Source organism: Colias croceus, chromosome 21 (genome assembly GCF_905220415.1).
Source record: "Colias croceus chromosome 21, ilColCroc2.1".
In the NCBI taxonomy this organism is placed as follows: domain Eukaryota; kingdom Metazoa; phylum Arthropoda; class Insecta; order Lepidoptera; family Pieridae; genus Colias; species Colias croceus.
The window spans coordinates 22530-38154 of NC_059557.1; the positions used below are offsets into that span (position 1 = coordinate 22530).

The 15625-nt window shown below is 38.1% G+C and overlaps 1 protein-coding gene across 2 annotated transcripts; it reads right to left on the reverse strand.

The window, feature by feature from the left end:
• Positions 1 to 1205: 1205 nt before the first annotated feature.
• LOC123701232 (putative apoptosis-inducing factor 1, mitochondrial) lies at positions 1206 to 15237 on the reverse strand. 2 transcript variants are annotated; one of them, XM_045648634.1, is made up of 10 exons: positions 14970 to 15237; positions 13274 to 13308; positions 12380 to 12409; positions 12052 to 12244; positions 10943 to 11000; positions 4886 to 5551; positions 4516 to 4647; positions 3922 to 4316; positions 1417 to 1713; positions 1206 to 1349 (listed from the first exon to the last, which is right to left on the reverse strand). In XM_045648634.1, exons 4-10 carry the CDS (start codon positions 12226 to 12228, stop codon positions 1278 to 1280), a joined length of 1797 nt encoding a protein of 598 aa, XP_045504590.1. In that variant the 5' UTR covers positions 12229 to 12244; positions 12380 to 12409; positions 13274 to 13308; positions 14970 to 15237; the 3' UTR covers positions 1206 to 1277. The 2 variants fall into 2 exon arrangements, with proteins under 2 accessions (XP_045504590.1, XP_045504589.1); XM_045648633.1 differs by lacking the exon at positions 12380 to 12409.
• Positions 15238 to 15625: the final 388 nt, after the last annotated feature.

A 15625-nucleotide genomic window follows, 5' to 3' on the forward strand; every position in this document is an offset into this window, starting at 1 on the left:
ACAAGTACTGACTGGACACGGTGGATTCGCCTTCTACTTGAACAGATTCAAGCTGAAGGAGAAGCCATCGTGCCTGTGTCAGCCCGGAGTCGACGAGACGGTTTCTCACCTGTTGCTCGAGTGTCCGATTTTTGCAAGAGATAGATATGTTATTGAGCAAAAATTGGGCATCGCGATGACGGGTGAGAATCTGCCTGCGGCCCTGGGGGATAAGACGAGGACTAAATTCTTGGAATACTGTGAACGAATTGTGAGGGTGGTGAACAAAAGACATTGTGATAAGCTGCTGTGATATTAGGGTTAAGTTTTATAAGTGTTGTGCCGTATTGTTTTATTTCTTTTTGTACTATTTCCATTGTAATGTTTTTATTAATGTAAGTTTTAAAAATGTAATATTTAATTATTGTAGTATTTTATTATTTATTTGGCAATGTCATTGTAAATTGTTAATTTGTATTTTTTTTTACTTTTAATAATTGTATTAATTTAATTTATTTCCTTTTTTATTATTCTCATTACAATGTTTTAATTAATGTAAGTTTTAAATGTAACATTAACTTTTAGTATTTAATTATTTTGGAAATTTTACTGTAAATTGTTAACTTGTATTTTTATAATTGTATTAATTTAGGCCTAATTTGTTAATAAAAAAATTTGTGGTATTTGATTTAAAAGAAAATAAACACCTCTGGACGATATTCCAGAGAAAAGCACACAACACCCTGAGATGGCGGGTGCTTTATAAAAAAAAAAAAAAAAAAAAAAACCTAACCTAACCTAACCTAACCTAACCTAACCTAACCTAAATAATAAAATATTATGCTTTTGTTCGCAGTATTTTGGAATTTTCATCTATATTTGTATGGATCCCATACAATGTCCACATTACTCGAATAGAAAAAATTCTGAATAAATCATCCATATCCATTTATATCACAACATAGTATAAAACAGTCACTTTCTCTCGGATTTTGATGCGGTTTTTTTTAATAGATACGAGTAATTCAAGAGGAGCAGGAGGGCGGTAAGCTAGACGGACGGATAAAAACGGCATAGTCATGGAGGCTCTGACGAGATCAATAAAATAAAACCTACGCCTCCAAAGGCTCGGATTAACGATTAAAGATTAAAGCCAAAAACAAGCTCCCGCGGAATTCCCAAAGCGGGCAGGGTGAACGTAAGAAGTGGGCAATCAAACGAAAATATAATTTTAAATAATTTTATTAAACGTATCTATGTAATACTATGTACACGTAAAAATAAATGCCGTCGCGGGTTCAATCGTCTTCGTGAAGAGAGAACAGTTTCGCCACTTCGAACAGATCGTCGAACTCGCCTTGCGCCAGGACCTGGGAACGGAAAACAGAACATAAAAGCGGCGCAGCAGCGAGGCGGAGTGGGCGGGGCGGCGCGCACCTGTCTCGCGACGTGCATCCGGTTGAACAGGTTCCACAGCAGCACGCCCACCACGCGCCGCTCGCGCAGGTAGAACACCACGCCGCGCTCGTAGCGCTTGCCGCCCGCCTCGTCGCCCGGCGCCAGCAGCGCGCGCGTGTCGGGCAGCGCGCCCTCGCCCGGCGCCCCGGCCGGCGCCCCGCCCGCGGCGCCCTCGCTCGGAGCCCCCACCGCCTGCGCCGCCGAGCTAGCGTCGCTCACCGCGTCCTCGCAGAACACCCCGACCGTTTCTAAACTCGAATCTATTATTCCTATAGCCTGAAAGAAATTTTTATTTTATTTTAATATTTATTTGATTAAATTAATCAAAGCAATTACACGTGAGGACATAGTAATATTATATCAACTAAAAAAAATATATTTAGTTCTACATATACATTATAAAAATTGTACGATGTCATACAAAATTGTCGCTGAAATACGTTTTTTCTACCACAATAATCGCATAAAATGAAAAAAATGGGGTCTAAACCGAACCCCTTAGGAAACCCTTAAGGAAAATTAGCAGCCTAATCTATCTTCTTACCTATAACTTATTGAGGGATATACCTGGTCTGGTCATAAGTTTTGTCACATATGTTTTAATAATAGACAAAAAGTTACCATGATATATTTATTGATTTATATTATGTGGAAATTAAGCTTACATTTCACAAAATTATTCAAAATGACCTCCATGTTTTGCGATACAAGCTTTCAACCTTCGCGGCCAAACGTCTATCGCAGCACGCGCCATGTCTATGATTATTTCAACAGCTACTTTAATAATTGATGCTTTTAGTGAATCCAAATTTGGATAGGATTTAGCGCAGGTTCTCTCCTCTAAATATTCCCAGATTTTGAATTCATGATGCTTGTGTCCCGCGTATTGTTTAAGCAAAGCGCGACATCTGTCCAGTCTTAACTTCGTCAAGCGTGCGTAAAGAAGATGCGATGTTTTTCTTCGATTAGCCCGTAGTCCTAGGTACTCGTTAAACACCCTTTTAACTGTGGTTCTGCTAAGGCTCATCTGCTGTGCCAACTGTTTTAGATTTCGGACCGAATTTCTTCTTATTCGCGCACATACTGCATTAATCACTCCCGTTGTCCTAACCGTACGAGGACGACCACTTCTCTTTCTATTTTCTACTCTTGAATCTTCCTTCAATAGTTTTATAGTAGTCCATTGAAAAGTTACATTTGGGGTTGCGTTTTTTAGAGGACGCAATTTTATTTTTTGATGGGTAGGGGGGGTCAGTGAGAAGCTCAAACCAAGTTTGTGGGGTCGCCACCCTTGTCCCACGACCGCCATCTTGAAAATAGCGGTTGATATGGTTTTTACTTTTTACGAAGAGAAGTTGTTCCTCGAAAAACAATCTACAAAAATGGTCGGATATAATTTCTTCGTAAATAAAATGATAAAAAAAAGTTTTATTGAAAAATATAAATAGCTCTAATTTCTGAACATTTTCGCTTATAACTTTTTTATTTATAGTTCTACGAAAATTGTAGATTTAATTTGCAACAAATAAATTTTTTTTTATCAGATAAATAGTTTAAGTGATATATCGTAAAAACCATTTCAACCGGTATTTTAATACATTTTAATCAAGCACAATTTAAATTCTGTGGAACTGTACACAGCTAATAGCTTTTTGAAGTGAAACTTCTATTGGCGTGTTGAGAGTAAAATTTCAAGGTCGTGTCATGGTAATACCGACACGTCAATGAGTGAGGCGGCGATTTTGGTATCTATGAATCTTAACAAAGAAGTTTCACTTCTGACACGTGTTCTCGGCTCACACGCTCTTTTTTATTTTATTCTCGTCGTTTTAATGTTTTAGATGAACTTTATTTTAAACAAAGTTAAGCGGTTAGTTAAGCGTTATAGCTTAAATACGAGTTGTTAGTTGGTTCTGATTAGCTATGTGTGATAAAGGATTTATTAGGGCAAAATCTTATAATATTCCTGATGTTGATATATTTATGATCACCTATTTTTGTCAGGAGTTGCCTTTGTTGTATTCGTACATAATGGTACAAAACAAGAACGATAACTTTTGAGGTTCGACATTTTTAATATAAATTTAAATATATTTAATAATGACAACGAAATTAAATAGATCAAAACACTGTATTTATTATTTTTCTATCAACTGCAATGAGTGAAACTAACATTATGACATCACACGCGCTCGGGTGACGCTTCGGGTATTTTTCCATTTATCACAAAAAATATTTTTATTTAAATACCCAATTCCTAGAGGTTTCGTAAAACACTCGCACTTTTTTAACCAATTCAGCCCCGAGCGGCCCGATCTGACCACTACACAATAGATTTTCTATTGTGTCTGTGATTCCGGGGGCTGAGTTATTAAGTTAGTTGAATATACTAACATACTCATCAGGATTGTACCTACTAATAACGTATAGGTATCTATTTCGTTTTGCGCATATCTACCGATAAACGGGCGGCGGGGGACGCACCTCGTAGCCGAGGCTCGGGCCGAGGTCGCTCCAGAACATGCTCTGGTGCGAGTAGGCGCGCGGCGGCCGCAGGCCCGCCATGTTCTCGCCGGCCAGGCGGCCCGACGCCACGGCGTGGTCGTGGTGCTCCACGCGGCGGCGCCCCAGCAGCTCGTCGTGGAAGCAGGCCGCGTCGCCCGCCGCCCACACGCCGGCGCGCGCCTGCAGCTCGGCGTTGACCAGCAGCCCGCCCAGCGCGGCGTGCGTCTCCAGGCGCGAGGCGCGCGCCAGGCGCTCGTCCGGCGCCGCGCCCACGCACTCCACCACCAGCTGCGCGTCCAGCTCCGCGGCGGCGCCGCCCGCGCGCAGCCGCAGCCGCACGCCCGCCGGGCCCGCGCTGCAGCCCACCACCTCCGCTGCGGTCACACCCCGCGCCGTTCGTTAACTTATCGCGGTGAGCTCGTAAAGGCGGATTGTGGATTATGAATAATATTATTCACTACTATTCGATAACGACTTACGCTTTAACAACTTTTGTTATCAAAATATAGATGCATAATCTGAATTCAAATAAATAAAACCGTGCGGCGGCACGCGAGGGGGAGGGGTACGTACAGTGCGGCAGCAGCGTGACGCCGAGCGCGGCCAGCGTGCGCGCGGCGTGCGCGGCGAGGTAGGGCGGCAGCAGCGCGGCCAGCGGCGCCGCCTCGCGGTACAGCGCCACCACGCGCGCGCCGCTCTCTCGCACTGCCCGACGTTACATTTTTTAGTAATCGCTCATTATGACGATTGATTTGTTTAAAAATACTTCGTTACGGGTTACGAGCGCATTAATAAATTGGAAAAACATTCGGTTTATTAATAACATTTGAGCAATATTTCTTATTAACTTTTTTAGTCAATCGTTAGACCCGAATACGAAACGGATTAGAAATTTCGGGACGTCAGAACGAAATAGCAAAGAATAGAGTGAAGGCGCACGCACGTCGGTCCGCCAGCGCGGCGGAAAGCTCGGCGCCCAGCAGGCCGGCGCCCACCACGGCCACGGTGCGCACGCCGGGCTCCTCCAGCGCGCGCGCAAGCCGCGCCACGTCCGCCAGGTCGCGCACGGCCAGCGCGCGGCCCGCCGCCGCCGCCGGCGCCAGCGCGGGCAGCCGCCGCGCGCGCACGCCCGGCGCCAGCAGGCACTGCTCGAAGGCCACGCGCGCGCGCCGCTCGCCCGCCGCCAGCTCGGCCTCGCGCCGCGCCACGTCCACGCGCAGCACGCGCCAGCCGCGCGCCACGGCCGCGCCGCCCGCGCCGTCCCGCAGGCGCTCCACGGGCGCGTAGAAGGCGGCCGGCTCGTAAGCCACGCTGCGCCGGCGTCCGTTCCACTGGCGGAAGGTGAGCGCGGCGGGGTCGGCGGCGCGGCGCGCCAGCTCGGGCTCGCGCCACAGCTCCTTGCTGAGCGGCGGCCGCATGTAGGGCAGCGCGCGCTCCTCCGACACGATGAGCACGCTGGCGTCGGGCCGCGCGCTGCGGATAGCGCGCATGGCCGCGAACGACGCCGTGCCACCACCGACCAGCAGGTACTGCACGCGCTCCGGCATATCCGCCTCCAAAGCCGGATACGGTTCTTCCTCTTCTACGTTTTCACTCTCCTGGCTACCTTCTAAAATAAAATAAGAAATTTTTATATATTACATCGTTGTATTAGCGCTTTAACATTGCAACACCTTTTTGGTAACTACATTCTTGCAAATAAATGTAATTTGAATTTGATCCGAATATCGTAGGTAAGTTCAGTGGTGGTAACTCCAGACGAGTCGATACCAAACTAGTCCTATATGTATAGCCTAGGTCAAACTGGTTCATCCTAAATATTTCAGGACAATTTTCACACACGGCACGATCTGATCCCATACTAAGCTTTCGCTTGTGTTATGGAAACCAGATGGCTGATGAACATACATGTGTGGCGATTTTTCCGTAAGTATTACAGATAACAAAAAACTTTAAACTGATATCGAAAGTACTTAACCTAATGAGTAAAATGCCCGTAATAATTTTTTAAAAATAAATCGAGAAATATCAAAAAAATTATCTTTAAACCCTCCCATACATTAAGTATGAAATATGAATATCCCATATACATTTAATATGAAAGATTTTAGCTTTCTTTTTGAAGTGAAGAAGAAGTTCTATACCCACTTGCGTAAAAGAAAAATTCAAATCAGGAAAAAGTTGCATCGAATCAAAAAACTAGAAGAATACATACAATACTTTACGACTTACGAGTAAATGCCAAAATGGATAATTTATAGATTTGTGAAATGTGAATGTGTGCGTGTTTATATTACGTAAGTTGGTACTGTTGGTGGCAACATTTTACCTTGATAAATACGCTCGTACAATAACTTCAAATTATTATTAAAATTCTACCAGTATTAAGTTTATAGTGTGTGATTTGTGAAATATATCTCACAAGGAAGCTGTGGTATTGTTATCTCAACTTTACTTTCATTTTATCAACTAGAAATAGCAAAATACAATACCGAATTTTATACCCTCAAACAACGCACAGCGCTAAATACCCGCAATCAACCAAGATTTTACATGTCAAAATCAATTGACAACGTCAAACTTCATTTTTGATAAGACGTAGAGTTGCCAGCTTCAGAAAATTTACCAAGATTACGGGTAATTAAAAACAATGAATATATGTAGTAAGTGTAACAAGCAAGTTAAGATAAACGATCTTAAAATTTGTTCCAAGTGCAATTCTACGTACCATTTCCAGTGCCTGGGCATTCCTGCAGATAACTTTTCTAAAGAATCGAAATCCTACAAGGCCAATTGGAAGTGCTCAGAGTGTAAATCTACAGACAAACGGGGTGGTAACTCCAATTCTCCTCACCGTCCAGTAGGACCGATCTCACCTGCTGCTGATTGCGAAGACCTCAAACAGTACATCGACAAAAAACTCGACGAATCTTTATCGCGTCTTTTCAGAGATATAAGGCGAGATTTTGCTGAGGAAAACTCTGGCACACGCAGTATAATACAGGAGCTCGCAGATAGTGTAAATTTCATGTCATCGAAGTACGACGAGCTCAAAGCTGACCTGGACGTAAAGACCAAGAAGATAGGAAATTTGGAATTGGAGAACTCTTCATTACGATCACAAGTAACTGATTTGAGCGCTAAGCTGAATCAACTTGAATAACAATCGAGAGATTGTAACCTAGAAATTCAGAACGTTCCAGAATTGAAAGCAGAAAACCTTTAAACAACTATCCAGCAGCTTGTTGCTACAGTGGGCTGCGTGCTACCGGAAAACGAGTTAATAAACTATCATCGTGTTGCAAAAATTAACCAAACATCAAACCGACCTAGATCGATTATAGTCAAACTCCCCAGTCCTCTGGTTCGGGATAAAATACTTGCAGCCGTTAAGACGTTCAACAGGACTCATCAGAACAATAAACTTAACTCATCTCATTTGGGCATCGCCGGGGAACAGAAACCTGTGTACGTTTGTGAACATCTATCACCTACAAACAAACAATTACACGCAGCGGCTCGTTAAGTGTCCAAGGACAAAAACGTTCAATTTGTGTGGGTTAGAAACGGCCGTATTCATATGAGGAAGGACATAACGTCAAAAAGCTTTGTGGTTAAGGACTTAGACTTTCTGAATTCCCTTAAATTCGATTAGTTTTTTTGCTGAATGGTTATAAACGATTGTACTAAAATTAAAATTACATACCAAAATGTAAGAGGTCTTCGGACTAAAACAGAAGAACTTTTTACAAATGTTTTAAAACAAAATGCCGATATTGTTATTTTTACGGAGACTTGGCTGAATGACTCGGTTTTCGATCGCGAACTTTTTGACAATAGATACACGGTATTCAGAAGGGACCGAAGCTCCTCTGATTCTAAGAAAATCTCTGGAGGTGGTATACTTGTAGCTGTCCTAAATAAGTTCCAGCCAATTCGTAAGCTGCAATGGGAATCCTCAACCGAAGACCTATGGCTAGCTGTTAAGCTGAAACAAGGCAATTCCATCGTCCCCCTATTTATTTGCGCAGTATACCTCCCTCCTCCTATCTCTTTAACTAATTTAAAAAACTTAAACAATATTGTTCAGCATAAACTACCGAAGAAATCGGTGATCTTGTTGACGGGTGATTTTAATCTGCCTCACATCCAATGGAAATTAGATACAAACAAAGATCTAGTCCCTATCTGCTCGTCAAATCCAATCGACAATCTGCTAATTGACACCCTTTCATTCAATAGTCTCCACCAAATAAATCCTGTCACAAACATTAATTACCGCACGCTAGATCTTATTGTCACTAACGCAAAAGACTCATCTCAAGTTATGATCAATCCATTCCCCCTTGTAAAAATTGATAATCATTCCTTTAGACATACATATAGAACTTAAAAATTGCAAACCACCCAAAATTAATAAGTTTCCTAGCCTCAATTTTTCTAAGGCAGACTACAATAAACTCAAAGAGGAATTAGATAAAATATGTTGGGATAGCTATTTTGAATCTAAACAAACAGTAGACGAAACAGTTGATACATTCTATACCGTAATATAACTCCCATAATAACACAATACACGCCCTTACGACCAAAAAATAACAAGAACTATCCCTTTTGGTTCAGTCGGTCATTAATTAAATGCCTAAACGAAAAGTCAAAGTATCACAACAGGTACAAAAAATACTCTAATCCAATGGACCTGGTTACTTTTCAAATGTTACGTGACCGTTGCCAAAAAATGCTACTGACATGTATCAATAGATTTAAATCTGAGGCAAAGGCTCAAATAAAAAAAGACCCAAAATACTTCTGGTCCTTTATAAAATCCTTAAGATCAAATAGTAGGGACATTCCTGATGAAATGTATCTTCATGACCGAAACGTTCAAGGCGGGGACAATATCTGTAATCTCTTTTCCGAATACTTCCACTCCATATACAATAGTAAACTTGCACCCCATTCAGTAGATTTCGCTATGACACCTTTCACTAACAATGGATCTCTCAGCTCTTGCAACATCTCTGAAACTGAAATCTACAAATCACTTCAACGAATAGACATTAACAAGGGACCAGGCCCAGACGGAATCGCTCCCCTGTTCTTAAAAACTTGTTCTGCGCAACTCACAAAGCCTCTGTACCACATCTACAATAAATCTATCTCCCTCGGCCATTTTCCGACTAAATGGAAAATTGCCCACATCACTCCAATACACAAAAAAGGTGACCAGAGTGATGTTAAGAATTATAGGCCGATATCAATACTGTCAGCCATGGGTAAGCTGTTCGAATCTGTAGTAAATTTAACGTAACGTCATGCAATCTATAACCAGCGGGCAATGATGATGCTTTTAACGACATATTTTGTCTCATTATGATTAAGTTATGAGGGAACAGATGAGCGTAAGCCACTCTCGGTCTCAACATGTCTCGAAAAAATATTTGGCAAAACAGTTTTGAGAAGAATGTGGAGCGCGCTTAACCTGTTTCCTTTTACAAAAACGAACTGTTTCGTTCCGACAAAACGTCATTAATAGTGTGTGTGGCCTAGTGAAATGGTTGGCAAATGATACATATCCCAAACGTTTTGTGTCATTATAATAATCCGCTGAACAATAATTAAGGCCTTCATCTTGACTTAACACAGTCTACCAAATGAAACGTTGTCAGCACAAAACAGTAAAAAAAAATAGAAGTGCTATAATGTCATAATTAGTATGAAAACCAGTGTCGCCAAACCCACACATTTAAACCGATAGTTATACAGTACACTACAAGTGAACTATGCCTTGCCTGTGCCTGTTTTGTTTCTCTTTGCTCAGAAATTCCAAATTCAAAAACATTCAGCTACTCCACAACAGAGGGCGTTAGTTTTCGATAGATATAACTTTGAACCTCAACACATAAAAATAAGGTTGAAATTTGTGTCATTAATGACATTAACTTGATATTAACCTGATGCTATGCTCTAAGGGATGTCAGCCTTGTTATCGATAATTCACAAATAAATATTTTTTGTGCATTTTTTTTTTCTTTCGACAAAGTTCTGTTTATTTTATATGAGTATAGTATAATGTGTCACATTTTGGAGTATGTTTATTACTACTAAGTACGTCTTTTCATATTATTATATTTAAATTAAATGAAAAACGGAATAGAATAGTATAAATCTATATATTTACAAAATACAAACAGAAAATATGCATTATTTTAAATCTTGGAACTGCCGTAGATTTGATGTATCGGTGGCCTTTGTTAGACTACTTAGTGCTGTTCGGCATCCAGTTAACTCGTCACGTTGCATTTATCCATTTCTCTTTTATATTAGCCTCTTTGGGATATCTATAAATCAATTGGATAAATGAAAGCTGAGGAAAAATAAAATAAAATGTAATATTTATAATGTTTGTCTTTTCTAAAGTATCGATACTGTCGATATGCGCTACAACCATCACTAAACCGACATTCGTTTGTTTATTGCAATAATATTCTAGAAAGTCTTGTTTGCTGTTCAATCTATATTAGTACTAATTTCCTATGGATTAAGGTTCATTTTGACTTAGGTAATATTTTTATAAATTTTTGACAAATTACGACAAGCGAAGTTATAACATAAAATATATTTAAAATAAATTAAAATAAGACTTACCGATGGTATGAAATGCCTCCATTGCTGATATTATTTCGTCTGCTATCATTTTTCCACTCTAATACCGAACAACACGCCCTAATTAATGAATAAATATGGAAAAAAGGTTTGACAGCTGACAACCGACTCGAATATTTTTCTGCGCACAACTGAGACCAAGTAAGGTGATCTTATCTTACTACTCTTACTAGTGACACGTGGGCCACGCCCACATCACACTTCTATTTGTTTTTACTGTTCTGTGGTTGTCAGGTACGTTCAGAAGACAGGCTTTTTATTAAAACGCGCGTTAGCATGTGTACGGCCTGAATAAAAAGTATGTAGTTGTTTCTATTATTCAGTGTGCACTAACCTGCTTTCTTGTCAATCACTTCATCATCATCTTGTGCCATTCTACGATATAGGTATACCTAAAAAATATTACATATATTACTATAATTAATATTATTATATGTAGTTTAAAGTCTCTCTTATTTTATCACAACATATTGTTAAACTTTAAATATCAATACAAAATCGGTAATGTTTCTTTTGTAACAAACGCTTAGAAACTCCAAAAACTTTATACAATTCTTAAAAAGCTTCGATATTGCATACAATTCCTAGGACCTGGAGGTTTTGTAAAATACTCACAATTTTTGAAGTTGGTTGAATATACTAACATACTCGTACTTATCAGTATCGTACCAACTGATAAAATTAACAATATTAAATTTTCTAAGTTCCTAGTAATCTTATGAAATCAATTTCAATAAAATAAAAATGTAAGGAATATCAAGTATGAAGATGATGTATAAAATGGAATGCGCTATGTTTGCGTGTGCGTGAAGTTGCCGCGAGCCACGCTGCTACGTTAATTAATAATTACCAAGAGTAAGGAAAAATTGTAACAGCGTCCTTAAAATCAATGCCTCACCTTGTCAGAAGAATTATTAATTTTTCATTTTAAATTACATATATTATTTAAACAAACATTAAAATTTAAAAATATTAATTTTTCATAACTAATCTTAAAAACTTACCTCCGTATATTATTACAAAGCATCTCAAATACAAAGTGAAAATCACGTGAAGTGATCAATCAGGTGTTGCTGCACTGGCGTTAAGCGGTTCTTAAGACTTGAAAGCTGCTTAAATGATAAAATGCTTTCAAATATACGGAAATAAGTCGTTTCATACCTAATTCAAGTATGACTGGTCAATCTCCGATTTAATAAAATTGTGTTGTGTCGTTTGTCTGACCAAATGAGTCTCTCCTAAGTTTAGACGAAAATTGTTTAGTAAAAGGCAAAATATTACATTTATTTGGGCTTTGGCAAAGTCATTATGCCAGACCTGAGGATTGACCAGTCCAAACTACGAGTGTCCGAGCTTCGGGGTTTGTCTATAACATATAATATGTATAAATAATTCTCTGTCTTTAGTAAAATTCACTATCAAAAGGGCCGTCTAAAGTCTTACCCCTCCGAGTGACGCCGTAAAAGTAAGTGCCGTTATCAAGGTGAGAGCGCGGCGGGAGCGGGGCGGCGGCGGCGGAGGGGGAGGGGGGGGGCGGGGGCTCGGCCGGGGCGGTGGGGCTGCGCGCTGGAGCGGACGACGCGCTTGGCTCTTCCAGGTTGTTCTTGTGATGGCCGGCATCTTGACTTAACACAGTCTAAAACATATTATGTATTTATTATTGAATTAATAACTAAAATAAGTTTAATAATTAAAACTTAAAATAAATGTCGGAGACTTGAATAATAACAAAAAAAAAAAAAAAAAAAATATAGTAATTTTAAATCTTTACCGTTCTATACTTTTTCAACTTCCGTGTATGCTTGGAACAAGATATTATATTTTTAGACTACAGGCCTGTGTTGAAAAAATTATGGGTCATTTGACCCACCAGGTGACCTATCTAGAACGATATAAGAGCATTAAATAATAAGATTCAGCACTATGACATCACTTGTAAGCTGTCCACCTGAGTGCAGATGAGAATTCGAAAGTTCAGGTAGAGATTTTTTCCTCCTGTCTCCATTATTTTTGTACGGCATTGCGGAATAATGGATTAAAAGCAGTATAGAAATAGTATGACACAGATGCCGTACAAAATCAAATTTACCCCGGCAACTGTCGAAAAATGAAAATTAATTCCGACTTTGTGGACCACCATTTTTGAACGGCATCTGTGTCATACTATTTCTATACTGCTTTTAATCCATTATTCCGCAACGCCGTACAAAAATCATGGAGACAAGGGGAGAAAATCTCTACCTGAACTTTCGAATTCACATCTGCACTCAGGTGCACAGCTTACAAGTGACGTCATAATGCTGAATCTTATTATTTTATGCTCTTATATCGTTCTAGATAGGTCACCTGTTGGGTCAAATGACCCATAATTTTTTCAACACGCGCCTGTAGTCTATTTATTTAGTTATATGATAATTATGTCAGTTGGATGTATAATATAAATTATTTTGATGTGTTTGATATTAATATAAATATATTCAATATAATATTATATATAATTTTGTTACTATATAACATAGGTATAAGAATATTGTTACTAACAAGTAGACCATTGATGTTACAATAAATAAATGAATTATTATTATAATATATAATTCAGTAACATATTTTGTGTTAAAAGTTCTTAGAATGTGAAATCTCAAAAAATTAATAAAAATATACTCACTGGCTCTAATTTTGCATTGGAATGTGCACACATACCTGCAAAATGCAACTCAAAGTGAATTCACATAACCTCATCTATATACATAATATTATAATAATATACATAATCTATAATATAAAAATGAATCCCAAAATGTGTTGGTAAGCGCATAACTTGAGAACGGCTGAACCGATTTCGTAAATTCTTTTTTTATTATATTCCTTGAAGTACGAGGATGGTTCTTATGTAGAGAAAACGTAAATATGTACCACGGGCGAAGCCGGGGCGGACCGCTAGTATAATATAATAAATCTGTAGAAGGGTCAAATCTGTACATTGAAAATATTGAAAAAATAAATAGCAGGTGTTACTGGATCGATACCAAACCCAAATATGTAATATGTGATTAAAAAAAATTGTCTGTCTGTCTGTATGTGCAGACATCACGTGAAAACTAACGGTTCGATTTCGATGAAAATTTGTATAATTATACCTTATTATTCTGGGCGTAAAATAGGATACTTTTTATCCTGGACGTATACATATACGTAGAAAAAAAAATCATAATTTTTCAGTTTTATATACCGACATCCGCGCGGACGGAGTCGCGGGCGGAAGCTAGTACATAATTAAAAAAAACAACATAATAAAATAGATTTTAACTGATTTGACTTGAACTCAAAATCAAACATTTCTTTATTCAATTAGACTTGTTCTAGATTCACTTTTGAATCGTCATAACGTATTTTTTATATTTACCACCGAATAATTGACAACATTTCATTTTTTATACGACTATGCAAAAAACAATCTTTTCGTCATTTTGCTATTGCATTGGCCATTGTGACAACAGAAAAGAATTTATTTTTTATAGTATATGTTAAGAAAAAATAAATGTTATAATATAAAAATGAATCGACATCAAACCTATTTAATAAATAGCACATCTAAATAATATGTAGTAATTTATAATATCAAATCTTTTTATTATACTGTACTAGCGGTCCGCCCCGGCTTCGCCCGTGGTACCTCTTTACGTTTTCTCTACATAAGAACCATCCTCGAACTTCAAGGAATATTATAAAAAAAGAATTAACGAAATCGGTTCAGCCGTTCTCAAGTTATGCGCTTACCAACACATTTTGGGATTCATTTTTATATTATAGACAATGTAAAAAAGAGATTTTGGTATTTATGAAAAAAATGTGGGATAATTATTAGTAATTGTGACATAATAAAAAAAATATTCTTTTGAACTTGTTACAATAAATCTGCGACAACCTGCATAGGTTTATTAAAAATAGTACATTTATATGAAATGTTTTAAGCAGCCAAAATTTTATTCTATGTATATAAGGAATAAAACTTTATTATATTAATAAATAGATTTGCACATTATTTCACAACAATAACCTATATACAATAGCAATGAAACTAATGTCCTAATAGTATCAGCCAGTAATCAGTATGAAAAATACCAACAAATACATTGGACTATTTTTAAGTTCAACATTCTACGTTAATTATTCACACTCAGATCCCGTATATAAAATAAAAATACAATCAATTCTTCCTTAAATAAAGGTTAAAGGTAAACTTAAAAAATATTTGTATTACTACCTATTAATTAGTAAATATTAGTGTTTTTACTGATTCGTTTCACGAATATAATTGACTATGTTTTAACAATCCGTTAAGTGAGCCAAAAAATACTTACGGAATACTTTAAAAACATCTTTTCGTTTTAAAGCCCGGCCCTCGATGTAGACACATGATATCGCTCTTAACATTGTTGCCTTACTTATTCAACATAAACAACATAACATTTGTGCTTAAACGACAGTCTGTCTCCTTAAATTATTTGATTTATCTTATAAACATTTTAAAACATATTCTTTCAAATCGGGAATAATAAAATGTATTAAAATTATTTTCATAAGCATGCAGATCGCTACCTTTGACAAGACATGTCAATTCATAATTGGGAATTGGGTTTGGGAATCACTTGGGAATTGACATTTGACAAATGACAACATTGAAATGACCACAGAGTAAGTAATGTAGGTATTCCCAATGTATTCCGCAATCCGTATGTCAAGTTTAAACTTTAAACTGATAACTAGACTGTGCAACAAAAAATAATCGTATCAAGATAATTTGGCTATACAGGTCTCGTAACTAGGCCATGAAATCTTATAAAAATATTTTGTTAAAATTTGCGCTATTTTATCTAGGGTTGCTTTTGTACAAACCCCCTACTTCCAATTTAAATGAGTTTATTCAAACATAAAGTGAGAGCGAAAGAGTTGCTGGACTGTATTAATTTCTCTGAAATACATATTCGAACACAGGCACGAAGAGTGAAGAGCGCAG

Excerpts from the sequence above, each read along its gene's own strand:
- LOC123701232 (XM_045648633.1), bottom strand. The coding sequence starts at position 12,228 with ATGCCGGCCATCACAAGAACAACCTGGAAGAGCCAAGCGCGTCGTCCG. Across the intron at positions 5,552-10,942 it reads AGTGATTGACAAGAAAGCAG|AAGGTAGCCAGGAGAGTGAA; the intron begins GTTAGTGCACAC and ends ATTTTATTTTAG. Across the intron at positions 4,648-4,885 it reads CGCCGCGCTGGCGGACCGAC|TGCGAGAGAGCGGCGCGCGC; the intron begins GTGCGTGCGCCT and ends AACGTCGGGCAG.